The sequence below is a fragment of the Alosa sapidissima genome, chromosome 22 (assembly GCF_018492685.1).
Source record: "Alosa sapidissima isolate fAloSap1 chromosome 22, fAloSap1.pri, whole genome shotgun sequence".
NCBI classification, from domain to species: Eukaryota; Metazoa; Chordata; class Actinopteri; order Clupeiformes; family Clupeidae; genus Alosa; species Alosa sapidissima.
Window position 1 is genome coordinate 31471916 of NC_055978.1, and position 25000 is coordinate 31496915.

The 25000-nt window shown below is 43.6% G+C and overlaps 1 protein-coding gene across 1 annotated transcript in view; it reads left to right on the forward strand.

The window, feature by feature from the left end:
• Positions 1-14646, forward strand: part of wnt5b (wingless-type MMTV integration site family, member 5b) — a 91529-nt gene extending 76883 nt beyond the window's left edge. Inside the window, exon 6 of the mRNA XM_042079137.1 lies at positions 12704-14646. Within this exon, the coding sequence (XP_041935071.1) occupies positions 12704-13162 (459 nt within the window). The 3' untranslated portion in view covers positions 13163-14646. The remainder of the gene's footprint in view (positions 1-12703) is intronic.
• Positions 14647-25000: the final 10354 nt, after the last annotated feature.

Genomic DNA, 25000 nt, shown 5'->3' on the forward strand with positions numbered 1-25000 from the left:
GCTGGAGCGCTAGTGGTAGGAAGCTAACCCTGGCTGATCAGAGTTAGTTCCATGTTAGCTGGAGCGCTAGGAAGCTATGAGAGTTATGTTGCAATCCATTTGTATTGTACACTCCCCCGCTCTTTCAGTGTGATGAAGCTGGAATATGAATGCATGTGTAAAATCATCCAGTAGCTTGTTTAGATAGCTTCCTACCACTAGCGCTTCAGCTAACATAGAACTAACTATCATAGCATCCTACCACTAGCTCTCTAGCTAACATAGAACTAACTATCATAGCTTCCTACCACTAGCTTTTTTGTGCTATGGTGCGCACACCCACCTACAGCGAACGTCGTGTGAGTATTCTCTCTCCTGCGCAAACAACAAGTGTGCGCGTGCATGCAGTAAGTGACTTTGTTAACGTGTTTACTAACTTTACATAAAATTGTAAATAGCTACTGTCATGCAGTTAATGGGATACTGGGCAGAGTTGGGGGCTATGGTAGGCCAAACTGGCGTACACTCACAGGAGAAATTCTTTCTCGCTGAGTAGCCAGATGGTACGCACAGTGCGTACTGCCGTACACTTGCAGGCGCACCTACACACACACACACACATACACACACACACACACACACACACACACTGCTGGGGTTCATCAAGTCAGTGAAACCAGCAAGCACAGACAGCAGCACTCAGTATCAAATGAAGCAAACGGTGTTTGGGAATACAGTCCCTGCTGCATAGCTTATATAATGAGTTTATAAAGAAGTGTTCCGTTTTGGATGAGTTTATATAATGAGTTTATAAAAAAGTGTTCTGTTTTGGATGAGTTTATATAATGAGTTAATAAAGAAGTGTTCTGTTTTAAATGAGTTTTCTTTTGTTATATGAGAGCAGCGTATTTGTTGAAGTCAGATTGAGCATCATTGCCCCCTATTGACGTGTATTGGTATTGCTGGTTGTAAATGCTACAGTATAGTATAGCTCTAGTCTGCCACCTATTGACCTGTATTGGTATTGCTGGTTGTAAATGCTACAGTATAGTATATATAGTATAGTATATATTGTATAGCTCTAGTTTCCTGGGAATGGGGGTGAGAATGGTGATGGGGTTTTATTGCGGTTGGGAGGGTGTCAGGTCTCAGGTGTCTGTGTGTGTGTGTGTGTGTGTGTGTGGTGATAGGCTGGTAGACTGGGTGAGGCCCCCTTCACTCTCTAGATCAGACTTGACCACTGATAAGCCAGACGGTCACTAAGCCAGACGTTAAGCATTCTCTGTTGGGGATATGCTGCACTACACTATTCAGCCACAAGGGGGCAGAGTGGTTCCAGTTCATGTTTCCAATTTGTGTTTGTGCTGTTGTGAAAAAACTCAAAGTACTACAGACAAATGCATGTCAGCCAATCAGTGAGGACTACAGACAAATGCATACCAGCCAATCAGTGAGCTTAGCGTCTCTCTATCCCTTTTTCTATCTCTCTCTCCATCTCTCTCCATCTCTCCCTCTACATGTGTCTGTGTGAATCAATGAGGTGAGGGTCTCTCTCTCTCCCTCTCTCTCTCTCTCTCCCTCTCTCTCTCTCCATCTCTCTCTCTCTCTTCCTCCCCACAGTACACAGTCTGGTTGTGATTTCATTTAAAATACAGACACACTACACACTCAAACTACAGACACTTGTTTATGTGACACAGCGAGGCTAACCTAATGTGTCGGTGCTGCCCCCTGCAGGCTAACCTAATGTGTCTGTGCTGCCCCCTGCAGGCTAACCTAATGTGTCTCTGCTGCCCCCTGCAGGCTAACCTAATGTGTCTCTGCTGCCCCCTGCAGGCTAACCTAATGTGTCTGTGCTGCCCCCTGCAGGCGGTGTTTATGTGACACAGCGAGGCTAACCTAATGTGTCTGTGTTGCCCCCTGCAGGCTAACCTAATGTGTCTGTGCTGCCCCCTGCAGGCGGTGTTTTTAGATGGTTGTGGGCAGCCGTGGCCTACTGGTTAGCACTTCGGACCTGTAACCGGAGGGTTGCCGGTTCGAACCCCGACCAGTAGGCACGGCTGAAGTGCCCTTGAGCAAGGCACCTAACTCCTCACTGCTCCCCGAGCGCCGCTGTAGATGCAGGCAGCTCACTGCGCCGGGATTAGTGTGTGCTTCACCTCACTATGTGCTGTGTGTGTTTCACTAATTCACGGATTGGGATAAATGCAGAGACCTCTTTTTTTGACCTCACGGGATCAAAAGAGTATACAGTGGGCATCGCTTTCAAATGGCCACTTCATTCGCGCATTACGAGGCGTGAAGCTGCGTGAAGCTTTAGTACCACTTTCAGCCACTGTGCGTCGCTCTGCCACTGTACATCGCTCTGCCTGCCGCCCCTTCTGAAAAAGCAGGAGACTTGCCGAGAGGAATCCCAGCCTACGAATTCAATAACAAAATAAATCATGCATAATTAAACATTACCTCGATTTAGGCTACTTGGGTATGGCTTAAGGCTTGACTACACGGTGGTAACGAAAATCGAAATCGAAATTTGCTGTCTACATTATTATGACCGCCGCGCAGCGAAGCGGCGGTCATATAGGTTTAGTCAGATTTTTTTTTTTTTTTTTTTTTTCTTTTTCTTTTTTTTTTTTTTTTTTTTTTCTTTTTCGCATGCCCAAATTTCCGTCAATGATTCCCGGGACACTGAAAGACCGGGGTACACGAAACTTGGTGGACATGTAACCCCACATGGATAGCATGGAACCATCGTTTTTCGTTTTGATCTGTAGCCCCCCCGCTGAATTGGACCCCCCGAAAGGAGGGTAGGGCAGACACAGTTTTCTGTGAATATCTCGAAAACCGTAGGGTTTAGGAGGACCATTTTTTTTTGTATGTTGATCTCAAGGGGCCATGTCAACCCATTCCATAACCACTCATTTCATGTATAGCGCCACCTAGTTAAACACAAAAAAGTAAAAATGAGGTGGTGTAATTGAAGGTATCTGTGACCTAACATAGTCAAAACTGCACGAAATTGGAAGTGTAGGATCATTATGACACCCTCTGAATGCATGCCAAGTTTTGTGTACTTTCGTTCATGGGGGGCCTTACAATAAAATAATTTATGTGTACATTTAGTGACATACACCAACAAGGATTCCCGGGACACTGAAAGACCGGGGTACACAAAACTTGGTGGGCATGTAACCCCACATGGATAGCATGGAACCATCGTTTTTCGTTTTGATCTGCAGCCCCCCCGCTGGACTGGACCCCCCGAAAGGAGGGTAGGGCAGACACAGTTCTCCGTGAATCTTTTATGGTATGTTGGTCTCAAGGGCCCACATCAACCTGGCTCATAATCACTCATTTGTGATTTGCCCCCCCCCCCCCCCCACCCCGGTCAAAAATGAAAATGCAATATTATTCTGCTTTAATCGCCCCTATCTTCAGTTAAGATGTTCAGAACTGCACCAAATTTTATGTGTATGATTGACCTGGCATTCTCTGGGGGTCTGGGGGTATGCCAAGTTTTGTAGAATTTCATCCATGGGGGGGGCTAAAAAAATTAGGTTATGTGTACATTTAGTGACTGTACACTCATTGGCCTGTAAATGGCGGTGCACACATATAAACATGCACACACACAGGCACCCACATACTATCGGTATTAGAACGGCCGATACATAATTACAAATTCAATAGGATCAAAAGAAAGCCAAAATATTCATCATCATCATCATGGCTGCATTTTCAGTATTGGCGATAAGTAGTCGTTTGTCCACTAGATGGCGCATCGTTGCAGTGAGACGTAATTTTTTTGGAAGTTAAAAGTGGGTTGAAAAAATAATGGACACTTCCTACAAGGACTGTAATTTACCGCAGCGAACATCTAATAAGGACAGGACGATGTTCACATGAAGTGTAAGTGAGGATGAAGTGAGGATGTTTATCGGACATGCTTGGTTTTTACTGCAGGTACGTTAATCTTGTAATATCAATAAGGACCTAGGTAATGTTACCGTTAGCGTTGGTTGAGTGATGGAGGCCCATTTGATTGATTGCATTTGTAGAAAACTATAAATGCGGTTATACCAAGCAAATGTATAGCAGCACTGTTTGTATCTTTCGACTGTCATTTATTGCACGTGCAACAAAATCATTCTGTGCAATGGAAGATTTACCAACGTTACACCGGTCTGATACAGTTTTGCCTATACATGCGTGAGACTGAGACGCCTGTTTATTTTGTTTTAAGTGCGTGCAGGGTGTGAGAGGGGAATCGATGTGCTTTGATTCCAGCTTGGTAGTTGTAGTCTGTGAGATTAAAAAGCACGTGTGTGTGAAGTATCCAAACAATGACACCTTCATTTCATTATGGCTGCTTTAGCAAAACACCTTAAGCTACTGTGTAGTGGGTCCCATTTAGAAGTGGCTACTTCATTCGCGCTTTCCTTGACTCATGGAACTGCTTGAATGTTATTACAACTTTTCGCCACGATATGGCAGTTTAAGTCCGCTTGATACTGTAAGTCGTAAGCCATTGGTTTCCAAAGGAGATTTTATTTGTGTCGCCAGCATAGCCTATTGACAATTTATGTTGTAAATAGGCCTACCTTATAATCCTACCTGTAGCTTAGGGAAGCTAACCGCTTTCTATTAGGATCTAGTTTGTTAGTTACAGTTTTGTCATAACTCCCTAATGCATTTTTGCATTTAGAATAGCCAGAGCGTGTATATCTCAATCTGAAAATTAAACAATATCGGGTGCCTATGGACTAGGCTGGGTGAACCCAGCCTGATCTGCCCGCTATTTATTTTTTGATTTCTTAAAAGATTGAGCTTGGTCTGATGAAAGCCAGACTAGCCATGGACCTCAGTTACACAATGCAAGGGAACATGAATCAGCCTATATTTGCACGAACAATAACGGACAAAAGCTCTTCAACTTTGGCCCGTTAAAATGTGTATGAACAGTCTAGCGACGCATTTCATCAAGGCCCATTTGGACATGTCAGTTATTTGCACCACTGGTTAGATGTAAAACAGCATTTCGTTTCAGACTACTGTTACTTAATTTGTGCATTAACAATAACGTTTTAGACTACTGTTACTTAATTTGTGCATTGACAATAAAGTATTACATGAACTAAAGATGACTAAAATCTTATGTAGAAGAAGAAATATTCACAAAAAATCCATCCATCCAAAAATGACCTTTGTTTTTGATAGCTGTTGAAAACGGCATGGAACTGACAGAGATGTTTTTGTTTATAAATAAATAAATAAATAAATAACATTATGCTGATACCTTTTGCTTTTCCCAAATACAATGTAGCCTACAGGTGTAAGTGACCTTTCATCAATCCAGTTGCAATGGATGAACTGTGATGACCTGCCCTACTTGTGATTGTTTAGAGATTTTAAAGGTTTTATAACAATGCTACATCTTCTTTGGCTATTCTACAATCTATTCACCTTTTCAGCACAAGTAGGCTACTTTCTGTGCAGCCGCACACACACACTCAGGCATGCCAAACAAGCATACACAAAAGTTTCAAGAGTGGGGGATGGAGTAAAAGATGGAGACAAATTGAAGTGTGATTTATTTTCGCGGAATGGATGTACAGGACTGAGTGGCGGTCATATTTTGTACCGCTATGCAGTACATCTAGTTGTCAGTGTTGGGGTTAACGCAGCTACGCAAATCAAAACAGTGGTGTGAAAATTGAGCCAGTAGAGAAATAACTGTTCAGAATTAATCTGTAGCCTTAGGTAGGCTTCTGCAGAAAACAATGTTGTTGCCGATTTAATACTATCTGGCGACGGTTTTAACAGGCTACGCAATAGAGGCTTAGACAACTATGACCCACGTTTTGGTTTCGTAAATTAATTTGCCCTACTTCTTGACTGCAATGTAGTCAATTGACTGCTTAACATGTAATTTTTATTTTTCTGTACAATAAACAAATACATCTGCTTTATGCCGCAGAATTACATTCATATTTGGCTGACTTCTGCAGATGCGCAAAAAAACACTGCCAGGCCATCCTTAAAAATATTTTTGTTTGCCGTAACCCGACCGACCCTGTCAATTTAGAACCGACCCAAATATTTATTTTTTTCCCCTTTTAGTCTGACCGACTTGCCGGTTGTAAACTTCCGTTAAGACCGACCGATATTTTTTTTACTCTAAACAACCAATACAAATAAAATACTATTTATTTTAGTAGGCCTAAGTATTGTGAATATAAATTGCCTACATACAAACGTAGGCTCTCTTAAATAAAACCCTGTGGCGTCATCTTTACACCATTGGTTTACGCATGTCACACTATGGCCTATAGGCTTCGTTTCATTCACACAAACATCTCGACTCAACGCTTATTACTTGGCACGAAGCTCTGGAAGAACTGTGCCCAGAGTACACAACTGTTTCACCAGCACATTTAAATGACTTGACTAAAACCATGCATAACTGGAGGTACACCTGTTATCTGAGCAGTCTGTATGTCCTCATTTTGCGAATGCGAGGACGATAGGAGTTGCATAGATGTCCGAGTCACGCATAATGTTTGAAAACCACTGGCTCGTAATCACAATAATTTAAAACACGACAGTTGGATACTTCATCATGTTCCCATGCCTACATTTTAGTGAGTAGCATAGAGATTGTTAAAACAATAAAGTATGGCTCTCCGTTTGGGACATCGAAAACTTATATTTTTAATAGGGTAGACTACCATCGGAGATGCTAACTTGCAGACATCCCAACTTGCAAAAAGTCATTTCAGGGAGGCATCACGAAGCCACCCCCCCCCAAAAAAAAAAAAAAAAAAAAAAAAAAAACTTTAGCCTATACAATAATGTCAGTACAACAAATAAGGAAGGCCTATAGATAGAAATTGTGAAAATAAAATATGTAGATTTTGGTAGTTTGGTCTTTTCATGTAGCCTTGGCAACTAGCCATCTAGTAGGCTATAGGCCTGAATAATATGCACATGAATTGACACTTGTTAAACTCACCTCAACATGTCTTTTGCAATCATTTAACCCGCTGTGGGGAATGCTAAAGTCACTGTTTACAAACAGTGCAGCGTGCAAGACTAGGTCCATCATTATGTTTTACTCTTATGAGACAAGGGTAGCCTACACTTTGAAATGGGTCTTACATTTTCCTTTTTTGAGGCACTGACTCTACCATGACGCTCCTGTTTCTACTGAACTGATTAATTAAGTTCGGGAGAAAAGACATAAAAGCCCGCCTACACTGAAAACTGATTGGTTGATTTAGAGAAACAGGCCAATCAGGATGCTCTCTGTCTTTGATGCGCTCAGACACACACGCACCACCTCTCTCTCCCCTCGTGTGCGCGCTACACTCAGATGCACACGCGGTCTCGCATGCGCGCTCTTGATCACTCACTCTAGATTCCGGGAGATTTTATCTAATTTGCGGGGGTCAGGGAGCCGCTATCAATATGCGGGAGACTCCCGGAACTTCCGGGAGACTTGGGATGTCTGAACTTGCAAAGGCCTCGGGATAACACGTTATCTCCACTATCATCAGTCAATGCCTCCTTGATCAAAGTGGGGAATGAAAGAACTACTATTTGTTCCAACAGCATTCAAACAAAGACTTTATAAAAGTGAAAAAAAATATATTCCATAAGAAGTAAAATAAAATACTGTTACTGTAGTAACTGTATCCCAAGCTTCAGCTCCCCACGTCTGTGACAGGCAGTAACAAGTCAGCTTATTTATACCCCACACTGAACGCGTAAGACCGCTATAGGCCCATCACTGTGGGGTGCGGTAGCCTAGCCTACTCTCTGGGATTGAAGTCAAGCCATATAACCATACAAATGTTTCAAAATGAGTAATTTTGGCTTTGTCTGAACTGGCCATTGTAGGCTACGTAAAAAATAAACAAGTAGGCATAGTCCCTATCCAATGATATCGGCAAATGTTTGTTTAAGTAAGAATTTCACTTCACCATGCACCTTCGACAATGAATAGCTCATTACACTTATGTTACTGTTGAACGTAGGCCTAACTGGTATCATTACAAACATTATTCGGTGTCCTAAACACTGGCATTTTATGGCATTGTGTCATGTAAGGTCGTTGCAAAATCTAGAGAAATGTGTGAGGTGGTCAGCGGTCAGGAGTAGGCTACTCCTAAATAGCAATAAAAGATTTTAGCTATAGGAGTTTCTCTTATTCAGTTATTCACAAAGCCTTTCAGACCTAGGCTACTCTTAGTAAGGGAAAATGACAACTCCTGAACAGATTCTGGAGCTGAGCGCTCTAGAACAGGGATGTCAAAGTCAAATACATTAGAGGGCCAAAAAAAACAAATTTGCTACAAGCCGAGGGCCGGACTGGTTCAATGTTTATTAAAACATATTAAAATGACTGCACGTAACCTATTGAACCAAGACGTGTACTGTATTTTATTTAATGATTAAATGAATAATGACTGTGACTGAAGTGCGGGCACAGAAGTTTGCACAGAAATGTACAATTTTTCCCATCCTCACCGACCTTGTCATAAAACTTTTTTAAATAATCATACGACGCCTCCTTGCTGCTTTGTCGTCTACATCAGCCTTTCTCAAACTTCTTTGACCTGAGGCCCAGTCAAGGCATACTTTGGGGTCATAGGGCCCACCTACATGAACCCACCCCCTCCTCCCACCCCCCATCAAATTATCATAATATCACAATTATTATTATTTTTATACTGTATTGCTATACATGCACTTCAAAACAGTCAATGTTTAAAGTGCTAAGATTGTTCACAAAAGTTTGTGAAAACATGCACATCAGAGTACTGCTTTACTACAATGTTTTTGCATTGTTGCATGATGCTTGCATGAGAAATACTTCTCAAAACAACAGCAGTTATATGGGTTGCCGTTGTTTTGGGATGTTTCCCTCATGCAAGCATCATACACTGATAGAATATTTATATGCTAATTACATTTCATTTGAATGCCTGAATGTAAGGATTCAGGAAACACAATACCAGCTTTTGTGAATGGTAAATGGCGGATCAGATCATGCGTAAATCACTGATCTGGAGATCTTTAACTATCTTTAACTAAGACTAATTAATAGCTTTTGGCTGACTTTAATACTTAATGCCAAACAGTGTTTTTGCTACCAACGTGCACACGCATGCGTTGAATAAACGCTCATACCACGACTTAATTCTATGCCTCTATGTTTGATGACACCAAACAAGTATTTCCTACTAATTGCAGAAATGTTTGTTTTCTTTTTCTGTCCGCGGCTCCTTGATCAATTGCATTGATCAATCAAATTATCTGAGGATGGCCCGGGAATAATTTCACTCTGCAGACCATTGTCCACATTGCGGACCGCGGCCCATAGTTTGAGAAATGGTGACCTGCATGCTGCCATATTAAGGTCTTTTCACGGTGTGTTTTAGCCGGGTTTTCGCGTGGAAGGCTCTGTAGAAATCTGGCACCCTATTCAACGAAGTTAAACTGAAAGAGCGTGCCGTTCACAGACACCAGAATGAACGAGTTCACAGTAACGTTCATCAGGCAGTAGTAATACAGTACGTTCAGTTCACGTTCGCTCAAAATATGAACGAGTTCATGAACTTTCGTTTACTGAACGTGTTCAGGCACAACACTGGGGAGGGGGGTAGCTGAAAGTTTACATCTGCCCTGACTGAATACTGATGAATAATGAAGCCGAGGCCCACTTGCGGCGACGCAGTGAGTTCGTGGGCTACCGTTGCATTGTGGGGAATAGAGTATTGGTGCGTGCAAAACAGCAGCCGGCGGCTGTGGCCTGCGGGCCGGTTCTAATACTAATCAAATATCATCCCGGGGGCCGTAGATAACTCATCGCGGGCCTTGACTTTGACATGTCTGCTCTAGAATCTTTGACTAACAGTCTAAGAGTGAGTGAGTCTTCGTTGTTATGGATGACGTTATCACTCATGCACGAGCTTGACTGAAGTGACCACCTTGATTGGCTGATGATTGTAACGCGGGAATGATTCCAAACACCTCCCTTACGATGAGTGGCAGGTGACAGGTCTGAGAATGCGTGCGCTACACAAGGACAGAAGATGATGAATAACTGAATAAAAAGGCCTAGTCTAAATGAATCAAGAGTAAGGCAAAACAAATAGCCTGTAGCCTAATGAAACATACGGAATGATGTAGTATCTTTGTAACATTATTAAATTAATCTGTTACTATGCCTATGCCTACGTTTGCAAAAGAGAACATTTTAATTTGATTCACAATAATGTTACATTTAATTTACATGTTGATAATGAGTAGCCTAGTTTTGGTTGTTGTTGGTGGTGTTATTGCATGTTAGTTATGCCTACAATGCAAAATTGCTTCCTCACGATTGGAAGCTCCTGTAGCCGCATAGGATTTCAAAACAGGCAAAGTACCACAAAACCGGTTTGTGAATAGGTCTGTGAGTTAGGAGTCCTCTCGACTTCTTTTAAGCTGTCACAGCTGGTGGGAAGGTGTGATTTGTTGGGGGCAGGGCCGGATTACCTGGGCACAAATGTCTGATGGCCCCCCCTGCCCCCCAGTCAACGTGAATCGGGTGGTCAGTTAATAGGCTATGCCGAAATAGTTTTCAACATTTTGAATATTAGTGTCGGGTGAATTAGGAAATGTTCTCAAAGTAGCCTAATGGCTGAAAGCTGCTTGGGATCCCCCCTGTCAAGCAATATAACCATACAAATGCGTGCACTCATTGTTTCAAAAGGAGTAAATTCGGCTTTGTCAGAACTTAGCTGTGGACGACACGGCACGGCATGCCCAATTGAAAATAAATTAACGCAACGCAACACAGACCCCGCTTCTCTCGCGTCAGTCACTGACATGAACGAAACACAGAACCCGCTTCTCTCACGGCAGTCACTGACAGTAACCTAGAATAAATGTATGGGGAAAAACACTTCCCCATGACAAAGACATCGTAAAACACTGAAAGTATATTTTGTCACTATAACATACATCTGTCCTTTGTCAAATGTGTTATGTTCCAAGTAGCCTAGTGCATAATTCTGCTTCATAAAGTTGAACAAATACATTTGCTTATTTCACAGAAAAATATAAATAGCCAGTTAGGGTCTACAGTGCAGAGTTGGTAAGTTATGGTAGGCCAACTTGGAGTGAACATACAAACAGGGGAAATTATTTCTCTTGCAGCTGAGTAGCCTCAGGTGCGCACGTAGACATAAGGCCGAACATGCAAGCGCCAATGAATCGTGCTCTCACGACAATCGCGCCGTTAAACTTAAATAGGTTAACATCACTTTAAGTTCGCCTTCAAGCAAGGAAAACGATGATTTGAAGACATTTGTTTCATTGGAAGGGCAAGAGGTAGCAACAGGGCAACACAGAGACAGGCCCGATGGCAGGGCTGTTTTGAGAGTATTAAAATATGGGATATTCTACGGGAAAACATTAAAACGGCAAGACAGCGGGGAAAGTTAAAATACGTGATAAACACGGAAAAAAGTTGGCATGCATTGTTTCGGTCCCTGTGCACAGGGATTATTTATCATACTATTAATCACATATGATTATTTGTGAAATTGTGCAAACAGGCGCAACACATTTGAAAAGGAAGGACTGGTAGCATGCAAGCTTACGGGAAAGATTGATTTAAGAACATTATCACAGTGTGTGGCTGTGGCGCGGGCGGAAGACAGCGACAATTGGCAGGGGAGGCTCATGTCTTTTTTAACAATTCTGTCGGAGGGTCATTGAACAATTTCTAGCAGGCAAGGGAGGGTCATGCAACTTTTGACTGAAGTACTCAAAATTCCTCCGGTGGCCCCTTCAATAAATAAAGAACAGTCCCTAGATTGCTGCTGGGCTATATGTCTTGGTTCATGTCTGTTAACAACTCATTGCCGTCAAACGCGTAGCCTATCTCACGGTTGCATCCATTACAAACAAACATGCAATGTGAACGTCTGGGATTGGGAAGAGCACTAAATGCTCTACTGAATAAGCACGAAGTCAAACCTTTAAATGAAAAACACTCTTTAATAATCAAAAAAATAAACCGCCAATGAAGTAAATCGTTTATCGCCTGTAACTCCGTGATAACAGGACGTAACAGGAAGGCATTTGGCTGAGCAACGGAGGTTAATATGTTCTATATTTTGTCCAAATGATGTCTGTCTATCATCGTTGCACTCGGAGAAAACCAGAATGTTTAATTTGTCCTGCGTTTCTTCTACGGCTGCAAACGGGATTCACTCGCAGTTAACCAAATATTTCTTTATTAGGGCAGGGCAGGCATATTTCTGGCTATTAAATTATTTCTAAACCAGTCTGCTAAAGTCTGTAGTGAAGTCTGTGTAGGGTTTTCCAGGCTCCATTTCTTTTTACGAGACACCCTGCTCACTTGAGCCATCTACCGGTTGTTTGGGTTGTTGCAGCGTCTCACTGGGAAAATACAAATTAAAGTCGCGTAATACCGCGTGATCCCACGCGCGGACCGCGAGTGAAGCTGGCCAAGTCGAAGCACTGCCCACTGTATATACTTATACTTAATACTTATGTGACACAGCGAGGCTAACCTAATGTGTCTGCTGCCCCCTGCAGGCTAACCTTATGTGTGTCTGCTGCCCCCTGCAGGCTAACCTAATGTGTCTGTGTTGCCCCCTGCAGGCTAACCTAATGTGTCTCTCTGTGTCTCTGCTGCCCCCTGCAGGCGGTGTATAACCTGGCCAACGTGGCGTGTAAGTGCCACGGCGTGTCCGGCTCCTGCAGTCTGAAGACGTGCTGGCTGCAGCTGGCCGACTTCCGCCGCGTGGGCGACTTCCTGAAGGAGAAGTACGACAGCGCCACGGCCATGCGCGTGGGTCGCCGTGGGAAACTGGAGCAGGTCAACCAGCGCTTCAACCCGCCGACCGCCACCGACCTCGTCTACCTGGACGCCAGCCCCGACTACTGCCTCCGCAACGAGAGCACGGGCTCGCTCGGCACGCACGGCCGGCTCTGCAACAAGACGTCCGAGGGTGTGGACGGCTGCGAGCTCATGTGCTGTGGCCGCGGCTACGACCAGTTCAAGACCTACCGGCACGAGCGATGCCACTGCAAGTTCCACTGGTGCTGCTACGTCAAGTGCAAGCGCTGCACCTCACTGGTCGACCAGTTCGTCTGCAAGTAGCCACGGACAGAGAGAAGGAGAGGAACGAGGGAGGGATGGAGGGAGGAGAGAAGAGAGAGGGAGGGAGGGAGGGCCCTCTGGCCCTCCACAGACTCTGAAGACTTTGTGAGAAATAATAATTAATAAAATCAAATATTGATATTAGTGATGATGAAGGTGATGATAAGAATAGCAATTACTGGAGGTTCCAATGAGATGTGTTTGGCTTCCCACCACGTGATTGGAGGAGAGCCGCAGCTCCAGCTGTCACATGCTCCATCTCTGCCCTCTGATTGGCCAGCGATCTGCGAGGCGGCTCCCCATTGGCTGTTCCATCCTGTTTGAAGGGAGCGAAGTGGTGGGGGAGGGGCCTCAGAGAGCTCCCCTCGTGAATTCAACTGAACTTCACTAAACACACACACACACTCACTCTCTCTCACCCAACCCCCCCCCCCCCCCACACACACATACACTCTCTTTCACCCACACACACACACACACACTCACTCTCTCTCACACACACACACACTCCATCTTCATGGCAGAAAGCTCTTAGGTAACCAGGCCTTTGGTCCTCACCTCACCAGCCTCTCATGACCTTTTGAACCCTGGACACACACACACACACACACACATATGGTCAGTGTGTGACGTGGCTTTTTAGACCCTGGACACACACACACACACACACACACACATAGGAGCAATGCGTGTGAGGCGGTGCTCTTTGGACCTTGGTGGGCTGCTTACAGGCATGTGAACACACATACACACACACACACAGAGTACACACACACACACATATTATACTTGCTCACAAACACGGTCACACTGACCAGGGCTGCAGTACCAACTACAGACAACGGAGGGCGCCAGAGGGACTGATCCCAGTAACTGAGCAACGCATCAGCAACGCATCAGCCTTCCAGCGCATCGACAACGGTCTCACTTTCACACACACGCACGCCTTTACACACACAGACACACACAGACACACACACACACACACACACACACACACACACACACACACACACACACCCTACCCCGGACCCTGACCTGAGGCGAGAGTGTAATAGTCCCTCTGTTCTCCTGTCAACTCCTGCATTACTGCAACACTAAAGTCCTTCAGTGTGTGTGTGAGAGTCTGTGTGTGTGTGTGTGTGTGTGTGTGTGTGTGTGTGTGTGTGTGTGCGTGCGTGTGTACGTGTGTGTGCGTGTGTATGTGTGCGAGTGTGTGTGTGTGTGTGTACGTGTGTGCGTGTGCGTGTGCGTGTGCGTGTGCGCAATACAAGGAGCAACATCATCTGGACTGCAATTCCTTATAGACAAACAGTTGAGATCTTTATTTTTATTAATTACTTTGTACTGTATGTATTCTTTCTGTAATGGTCTGATTATTATGTATGGGACACAGATGCACACACACACTCACTCACACACACACACACGCACAGAGACACACACACACACACTCGCAGAGACACACACATATACACACTCACACAGACACACACACACACAAACACACACACACTCACTCACTCACACATTCGCACAAACACACACACACACACACTCACACTCACTCACTCACTCACTCATACACACACACAGACACACACACACACACACACACACACACACATACACACACACACACTCACTCACTCACTCACTCACACGCACACACAGACACACACACACACACACACACAGACCCGTCTTTGTCTGTAAGCTGGCTGCCAGCAAATACTAGAGATGGAAATAACTGCCCTCTGATGAAAATAGTTCCACAAACCCAGACCCACACAAACACACACACACATGTGTACACACACACAAACCCAGACACACACACACACACATGTGTACACACACACACAAACACACACATGTGTACACACACGCAAACCCAGACACACACAAACACACACACTCTCTCACACACACACATGTGTACACACACACACACACGTGTACACACACACACACACAAACACACACACACATGTGTACACACACACAAACACACACACACACACACAAACACACACACACATGTGCACACACACACAAACCCAGACACACACAAACACACTCACACATGTGTACACACACACAAACACACACACACAAACACACACACACACACATGTGTACACACACACAAACCCAGACACACACAAACACACACACACACATGTGTACACATACACAAAGCCAGACACACACACAAACACACACAAACACACACACATGTGTACACACACACAAACACACACACACATGTGTACACACACACAAACCCAGACACACACACACACACACACACACACACACACACACACACACAAACACACACACACATGTGTACACATACACAAACCCAGACACACACAAACACACACACACGCAAACACACACACAAACACACACACACACACACACTCTCACACACACACACATGTGTACACATACACAAACACAGACACACACAAACACACACACATGTGTACACATACACAAACACACACAAACACACACACACATGTGTACACACACACCCACACACACACTCTCACACAAACAAACACAAATTGATGCAAATAACCTTTAACACACCAACAGTAGCAGAGCCTGACAAAATAATACCTCAGAGTTAGATCCAGTCAAAAAGAGTGTTATTGTCTACCTCTTTCACACACACACACACTCATTCATACACATACACACACATAGAACACATACACACACGTAGAACACATAAACACATTAATTCCATTTCCCAATCAAACTCGTGGTATTAGCCCTTTCATGCCACGATCAGTCTAACTTCAGCATAGCTTTGGCGTGTGTGTAAGGGCCGTGTGTGTGTTAGTGTGTGTTGTATCTGTATCTTGTGTCCTCTCGTGTCTGAACTGTGTCCGGTTAAATTCTATTAAAGATTTGTAATTATTTAGACAAACTCAGAGCTGTTGGTGGTTGTGTTTGTTGTTGTCGCTGTCCAAAGGTTCTCCAGTGGATACATGCTAAGACTTGAGAAAGAACACTGACACTGACAGATGAGTCTATAGTCCAATCACAATCTCAACACAGAGATCAGCGCTGAGTAAAACAGCACTAAAGAATCACAGATGAGTCTATAGTCCAATCACCATCTCAACACAGACATTAGCGCTGAGTAAAACAGGATTGATTGATGTAGCATTAATCGCTACCTAAGGGCTGCTCCACATTGTAGCTTGCCTGTTATTCTCCATTTGTATAAATGCATCTGCGTAATGAATAAATGTGAATGTAAAAGTAAAACAACAGAACAACACATCAGAGAGAGGTTAGCGCTGAAGAGTCATCAGAGAGGTTAGCGCTGAAGAGTCATCACACAGAGGTTAGCGCTGAGTAAAACAGCACTAAAGAGTCATCAGAGAGATGTTAGCGCTGAGTAAAACAGCACTAAAGAGTCATCAGAGAGATGTTAGCGCTGAGTAAAACAGCACTAAAGAGTCATCACAGGAAGAAGAAAACAGCTGTGTTTGGGAACGCCAATACAGGTGCGAAAATTACAGGATCACCTCAACAGTAAAGATATTAGAACAAGACAGTAAAGATATTAGAACGAGACAGGTGCAGATGTGACATGATCACCTACATTAAAGATATTAGAAGGAGACAGTAAAGATATTAGAAGGAGACAGTCTCACACAGTCTTACACAATCAGGATTGCAACATGGAACATCTAATCATCTAACATCTGATCATCTATGTGCAACCCCACATCAGCACAAAATACTTTAGCCTTCACCTCCTGAACACACACACACACACACACACACACACAGAGAGACTTGTTTCACAAGTGCACACACACACACACACAGAGAGACTTGTTTCACAAGTGCACACACACACACACACACACACACAGAGAGAGACTTGTTTCACAAGTGCACACACACACACACACACACACACAGAGAGACTTGTTTCACAAGTGCACACACACACACACATAGAGAGAGACTTGTTTCACAAGTGCGCACACACATACACACACACACCTATACCACACACAAACAAACATACAATCACTGCACACTCAAGCCACACACACACACACACGCACATGCATGCACACACACATACACTCATACCACACACAAACAAACATACAATCACTGCACACTCAGGCCACACACACACACACACACGCATGCACACGCATGCACACACACATACACTCATACCACACACAAACAAACATACAATCACTGCACACTCAAGCCACACACATGCACACACACATACACACTCATACCACACACAAACATACAATCACTGCACACTCAAGCCACACACACACACACACACACACACACACACACCTGATTACCCCACGCTCATGCCCTGGGGTTCATCAAGTCACTCTCTGTCACTGCTCACATTCCCAACTGTTCTGAGAGAGCATCTGTCCCCTCTCTCTTTCTCTCTCTCTCTTTCATTCTCTCCCTCTCTCTCTCTTTTTCTCTCAGGTGTTGAGAGGTGAGGTGTTGAAGGTGTGGGGGCTGCAGGCTGGTTCAGACAGGCTCAGCGTGCTGAGTGATTTATGTGTGTGTATTCTCACTGCTGTGGTGTGTGCATGTGTGTGTGTGTTTCATGAGTGTGTATTCTCACTGTTGTGGTGTGTGTGTGTTTCATGAGTATGTATTCTCACTGTTGTGGTGTGTGTGTCTTGAGTGTGTTATGAGTGTGTATTCTCACTGTCGTGGTGTGTGTCTTGAGTGTGTTGTGTGTGTGTATTCTCACTGTTGTGGTGTGTGCATGTGTGTGTGTCTTGATTGTGCTATGAGTGTATGGTCACTATTGTTTTTGTATATATGTGTGTGTACATGCTTCAGCAGAGCTGGGAGGATTTGTCTGGATGTGTGTGTGTGTGTTGATTGTAATATGAATGTGTATGGTTACTGTTGTTGGGTGTGTGTGTGTGTCTTGTTCATCATCAGATTCGATGGACAACCACAAGCAAGCAAGTGCGTGCCTTAGCAGAGCTGGGAGGATTTGTCTGGGTCATGTGTGTGTATCCTGAGTGTGTGAGGTTGGATTCCTCAGGTGTGTCCATTTGTTTTGACGAGTGTGTGTCTTGGGAGTGTGCGTATTTTCAATGTGTGTAGTGTGTATATGTTGTGAGAAGTGTGTGTGTGTGTTTCGAGTGGTGTGTATATGTTGTAAGGAGTGTCTGTGTGTTGTGAAGAGTGTATCTGTGCTGTATTTAAGTGTGTGTGTGTGTGTGTACTGTCCTCCCTGTGTGTATCGAACACAATTTGACAGCCAGCCTAACTCCTTCAAGAAAACTCGCGAGTCAGGTTTTAGCCTCCAAGCTCCGGTTTTAATGAATAATGAGTAAAACTGAAAATGATACAAAACATATGTATTCAATATTCAATATCTGAAGAAATATACCATTAAACAGATGAAAAAGTATCCATCAGTAGCTGATCAGTAGACACATAGAAGGCAGCATGGTTTTATCAAATAAAGATAGATTTATCGGAAATTACCAAATAATGTCACTAAATTTACAATCTACTTTAAGTAAGCAATTATTAAACTTACGGACGATGCTTTTCAAAGGCTTTAACATACAGGATGTAGAAAGATGATAATTCAGCAAATAACTCAAAATGTGCTGCTGCTTATCAAGATGGTTGTCCTGGTTGCTATGGCTGTCATAAATCAAACAATACAGCATAGCTGTCATAGCGACTGCACATCAGAAAGAACCACTAGATGGCACTAAACTGCCTATACTAACTAACTAAGAGGCAGAGGCAGAACAGTGTGTGTGTTGTGAAGAGTGTGTATGTGTGCTGCATTTAAGAGTGTGTGTGTGTGTGTATGCTGTATTTAAGAGTGTGTGTGTGTATGTGTATGTGTGCTGCATTTAAGAGTGTGTGTGTGTATGTGTGCTGCATTTAAGAGTGTGTGTGTGTGTGTGTTGTGAAGAGTGTGTATGTGTGCTGTATTTAAGAGTGTGTGTGCACTCTAAAAAATACTGGGTTATTTTCTCAACCCAAACGCTGGGTTGAGGCTGTCAGGGCATTTTGTGGGGTTGTTTTTACTCATGTTGGGTTATTTTCTGTAACCCAGCTTGTTGGGTTGATTGTTTAGGACAGCGCCCCTCCTCTCTCCCACCTGACGTGGAGTACACTACCCAGCACCTTGGTGACTTTAACACAGCTGCATAGTTATTTGAGAGTTTGAAAAAACATTGTTATTCTTCCAACCGTCCAGTCCACCAGTTGTCAGCATGCAATGGAAATCAGGCGATTTCGTAAGGTATGTATCTTTAACTTTTTTAAAAATGTTTTATCCAGACGGATTTTAAAAGTCCACCCAGAGATGTAGAAGCTACCCTTCATGATATGAATGGATATTCTGCCTGCCAATTTCATTCAGCCTCAAACAGGTTAACAATTGTGTCATTCATGCTAACTAACGTTAGCTAACATTAACTTACAATTACTGTTCATGTTAAATATACACAAAGACAGACTCATAAAAACACAGTTCTTTGTTCACTGGGTATGAACTGCTGACAGAAACAAAACAAACTTTTACAACGAACTAAAATGAGCATACCAAGCTGGTTAACATTAGCAGACCATATAGCTAGCATCAATGCTAATTAAATATGCTTCGTGGTGGTTGTAGCCTAGACTATGGTTGCAGCTAACGTTTGTCAGCTAATATTAGCCAACACAGTTGAAGTAATGTTAGTCTCTTCACAAGCCACACGTACGGTAATAATAATGGCAACCAACATCTTATTAATTCATTCAGGGTAGCTTCATATTATAGCCATGTAACTTAACGTTACTGGGTGTTTTTGGTTGTAGCAGAGAAGACGGCCTCTGGTTGTAGTATCAGACAGTCATTTAGATAACGTTACCCGGTAACGTTAGCATCTATAACTAGAAGCTACAAGTTATTATAACTCCATAGGTGGTCATGGTTTCCGAGTGTGTTGCGCTAATATTTTGTCTCCTGGTGGATTTGTAATGTTTGTCAACATCATTCAATGATAATGGTTCATGAAAATCTTGATATAAAGTTCTGTAAATAACAGTGATTAATGCACTCTTTTTTCCCCTTTGATTCACAGGGGTGATCCCCAAAACGGACGGTGGAATCTGCCTGCCTTCATGGAAGTATCACAAGCTTTTTCTAGCTATGTTCAAAAAATAAACTGCCAAATAAATAAATGTCGAACTGTTTTATTTCATTGCATGGCTATTGTTGCCCATTGGATGGATTATAAAACATTATATTGTAACATTAATGATTTGCAAACATTTATTTGAATTATTATCAATTAATAGTGATTGGATTAAGGAGAAAAATAAGATACTTAGAATAACCCATAAATTAGGTCAGCATAACCCAGAAATGACAGTGAAAATAATATAAATCCTGGGTTGTATAAGAGAGCCTACCCAACAATTATGTAGGTTTAACCTAACAGTTTTGTTACGATAACCCAATGTTTGGGTTAGACTATCAACCCAACTCATTGGGTTGACCGAACAACTCAATTTTCGGGGCTAATATAACTCAGTGCTGGGCTCGACCACTATTTACCCAGTGGATGGGTTGAAATTGGGTTGTTTTTAACCCAATGTTTTTTAGAGTGTGTGTATGTGTATGTGTGCTGCATTTAAGAGTGTGTGTGTGTGTGTGTTGTGAAGAGTGTGTATGTGTGCTGCATTTAAGAGTGTGTGTTTGTGTGTGTGTGTGGAGACGGTTGATTATCACACCACTAACCTTTGCTCTGAGTACCACCTGTTTCACCATCAAGTCCATTATCTCAGGACAGATGGGTGTTTGTGTGTGTGTGTGTGAGAGAGAGAGTGTGTAGCATCAGTGGACAGATGGCGTGTGTATGGTCAGGAGAGATGAGTATGTGTGTATGTGTGTGTGTGTGTGTGTGTGTGTGTGTGTGTGTGTGTAGCTTTGGAGAGACAAAAGTAGAGTGTGTGGCTCAGTGCCTCAGGTCAGAAACTGGTGTTGTGTGTGTGTGTGTGTGTGTGTGTGTGTGTAGCTTTGGAGAGACAAAAGTAGAGTGTGTGGCTCAGTGCCTCAGGTCAGAAACTGGTGTTGCGCGTGTGTGTGTGTGTGTGTGTGTGTGTTTGAGAACGGGGCACTCCTCTTCGGCTCAAGAGAGGGTGTGTGTGTGGGGCACGTCCCTTGAGGTTAGGATAGTGTGTGTGTGTGTGAAACTCCAGGAGACCATGTCATCATCTGGTAGATGTCTAACTATCCTGTGAATCCTGTCTGTGGCGGTTGCAGTTTTGAAAATAATACCAACATATACACAGCAATAACAACACCAACATATAGACAACAATAATAACACCAACATATAGACAACAATAAATAACACCAACATATACAGCAATAATAACACCAACATACAGACAGCAATAATAACACCAATATATAGACAGCAATAAATTCCTCACAATGCAACTGGCTTTACATGCCAGAGCATGGATGATAAGGGACAAAGAAATAACGCTTGTCTGAACAAAACAACACAGGAAGGAATGTCGTGTACAAAGTTGCAGACACAATGTAGGCTACGCCAGTATTTATCATAAGGCGAGCTATGTAAACGTTACGTGCTGAACAGATTCTACCCAGCTGGTGCGGTTGTTGGCCTCTTTACGTACGGGGCGCATGCTATCTAATCTGAACCACAATGACAACTTTACAAAAACAACACACAGAAACTACAAGTCCCGTCTGACCTGTTCCCTGATCGCTCTTCCTGGCCACCTGTTCGATTCTACGCCGTCTGATTGGCTATCCGCCCCTCACGCGAGGGGCGTCACATAAAAGTGTTTATTACACGGAGGAATCAAGTCGAAGCAAGTCAGAGCTGGAATCGCTTTGTAACATCCCCGAGTCGTACTGTCAGACTCCTGGCAACTATCTGGTACAAGCTATCTCTGACAGCTGCTGAAAGCTATTTTACACAGGTAAAAACCATCTACACCGACCACAGTATTTCGTGTCATTTGCAAGCTGACAGCTAACCAAAGTAACGTTAGCATCCAAGCCAGTGAAAGACCATACTAACGTTATTACATTAGCGTTAACGTCAGTAATGTTAAACATGTTAACGATATGGGTATGGCTTGTAGATTAGCTACCTGATGTTAGCACAGTTAACGTTAGATTGCAAAGCCTTCTTGTCTGACTCTAAACTGTTTTGGTTTGCTAGTTTTAGAAAGATAATGCATCCTAGCCATTGAGGTAACGTTAAGTGCACTCTGGTTAGCTTGCGAGATTGTTTGTTGGCTCGTTGTGTTACTGTCTGCTTTGCTTTGACAGCTGTTTGAAAGCAATCCTCGTTTCTTTTTCTGAAATGTATCTTGTCTATAAACATTTTCATTATTTTCATAGCTTGCTACATTAATATTATATTAATTGCCATGAGCTATCTTGGATAATTGACAGTTCGCCTCTAAAACGTTGCCAGCTATACTAGGTTAACCTTGGTCGGTAAGATGTTTGAGGCTGTGGCAGAAACATTAGCCGTCCAAACGGCTAGCATTAGCCTGCTAGCGTGTTAGCTTGTAAACAAACCATCATTGCAGTAAGAAGCAGGCAGAGTTTAAAGTTACCAATGTGTATGATTTGCAAGCTAACGTTAACACTCGGACAGGTGGCAAGCTAACTGGTTTACGCCGCCGTGTTCGGGCGCTCGGATGTATATTTTGTGGAATTTAAAGTGTCAGCAAGCGAACATGAGAATCCACTGAGTTTGACTTTCTTTGTCTGAGGTCCTGGTGTGTGTCGCTGTTCTCGCAGACTGCTGTACACAGATCCGGAATCTGGTCGGCCACGCTGGCTCGGGGCATTTTTTTTACTGCTAATCTGCTGGTGACTTGTAACAGAAGTTGATTCAGAGATACATTTCACAACCATGTTTAGCTGTGAAAAGAAAAGTTTCAAACTCAGACTTCAAGGCCTCCTTCCAGAAGAGTAGACTGAGGCATTGGTCTTAACTTAAGTGGACTGTTAGATTGCACTTGGACTTGTTAACCACGAGTGTAAAGATATGAAACACCATAACTACTTTACCAGATGTTCCAAGTATTTTACCGCACGTGAGAGATACCGATGACGTGTGTGTGAGTGTGAGGCAGTGCAACATTAGTGAAATAATTGTCTGATGATTGATTGGTCGTGCGTTCCTTGGCCATGTACTCGTCCTCGGTGTCGTTTCGTTCCGTCAGCCAGAAATAGTTTCTCCTGTTTGGAGTTTGAGCGTCCTCGTGCGTAGGAGCGGGGTCACCGTGACGTGTCCTAGACCTCTCGGTGAAAGTTGTCATTACCAAAGAATTTGGAGTTGTGAAATTGACGTAAGGCTGCTGTACTCTGCGCGAGCATCCGTTAGAGTCTAACGGTTAGACTGTCCAACGTGGCGCCTGCCATCCCCTCGCCCTCTCTCCACGTGATGGACTCGGGGGCACAGTCCCGAGGAAAGATTATGGCAGGTGCGCGTGTGCAACGTACTGTATGCGCACACGCGCGCGCGTTTTATAAATAGTCCATGTGCTGATCAGACTTGACCCGCAGGTAAGCGTCTTACCACGAGCACAGCCGGTCTAGTGAAAGTGACGTTAACGGGCCGTGATCCCGGTGCGCTGCGATGACTAAACCAAAACAGAATTCTCGCCGGTAATCTCTGCACCAATCAGATCAGATGGATAGAGATGCTTTACTTATCGCGAGGGACATTTAGAAATGTTTCTGAATAGCCTCGCGAGCGAGCCAAAGTAAACAAAATGAGTCCAGCGAGACAGTTTAATCTGTTTTTGGGGAAAGGGTCATTTTGAAAGAAAAAAGAACCAACCAGAAATCTGCCATAAGACTGCGCAACATGAGACTGGGCAACATGCACAAGCTGCCAGGCTGAGGACACATGAATTTCCCCTTGGGGATCAATAAAGTATCTCTCTATCTATCTATCTATCTATCTATCTCTATCTCTATCTCTGAAGATGGGGCTGAGCCCGGAACGCTTGTTTCCCAGTCTTGTCCATCTGAGGCCTCGTACGGTGTGCACGCAACACACAGGTTCCCCGTAAGTGAAGGGCCTGCCACTGGGTTCCCTACGGAACCTCAAACTCTCACCATGCGCATGTGGCTTTAAAGGAGAATTGGAATCCATGCATTTCCACTGAATTATTTTTGGAATCTGATCCCTTATCATACCTGTTCATTCTTACCCGTAGCTCGACTTATCGTGACTAAATTCAAGATGGCTGCAAACGCTAAACTTCGTGAAGATACTGTCTGTATAAATCGTCTTGTAAGTAAACTACCAGTGCTTTTTCAAAGTTCTCAATGTCTCGTTTTAAATGTCAGGGCCCTCGGAAGTCTACCAATGAAGTGTGGAGATGCATTGAGCCTCGTAAATGGGTGTAAAACAGTGATTTATTTGCATGGCTAGCCCAATGCCGAAGCATCACTATTGAAAAAGCTGTTGGTAGCATCGGCTAACTAGCGCCAGATTTTGGAGTGCAGGGGACAAGCCGAGATGGGCTATGAGACATACGTTCACACTCGGTATCATGTTTCAATACACTTTAGGTCAATATCACACCGGAATTCTCCTTTAAGGACCCCTGTGTGTGTGTGTGTGTAGGACCTCATGGTTTTTCTAATGCTGTTAGTTATGTTTCACTATTTATTGATATGACTGCCAATGGGAACGCAGGTGACTGTACAGCCTACCAGCCAATCAGCAGGAGTGTATTTAGGCCCAAAGTCTGTGTGTTGTAGTGAGG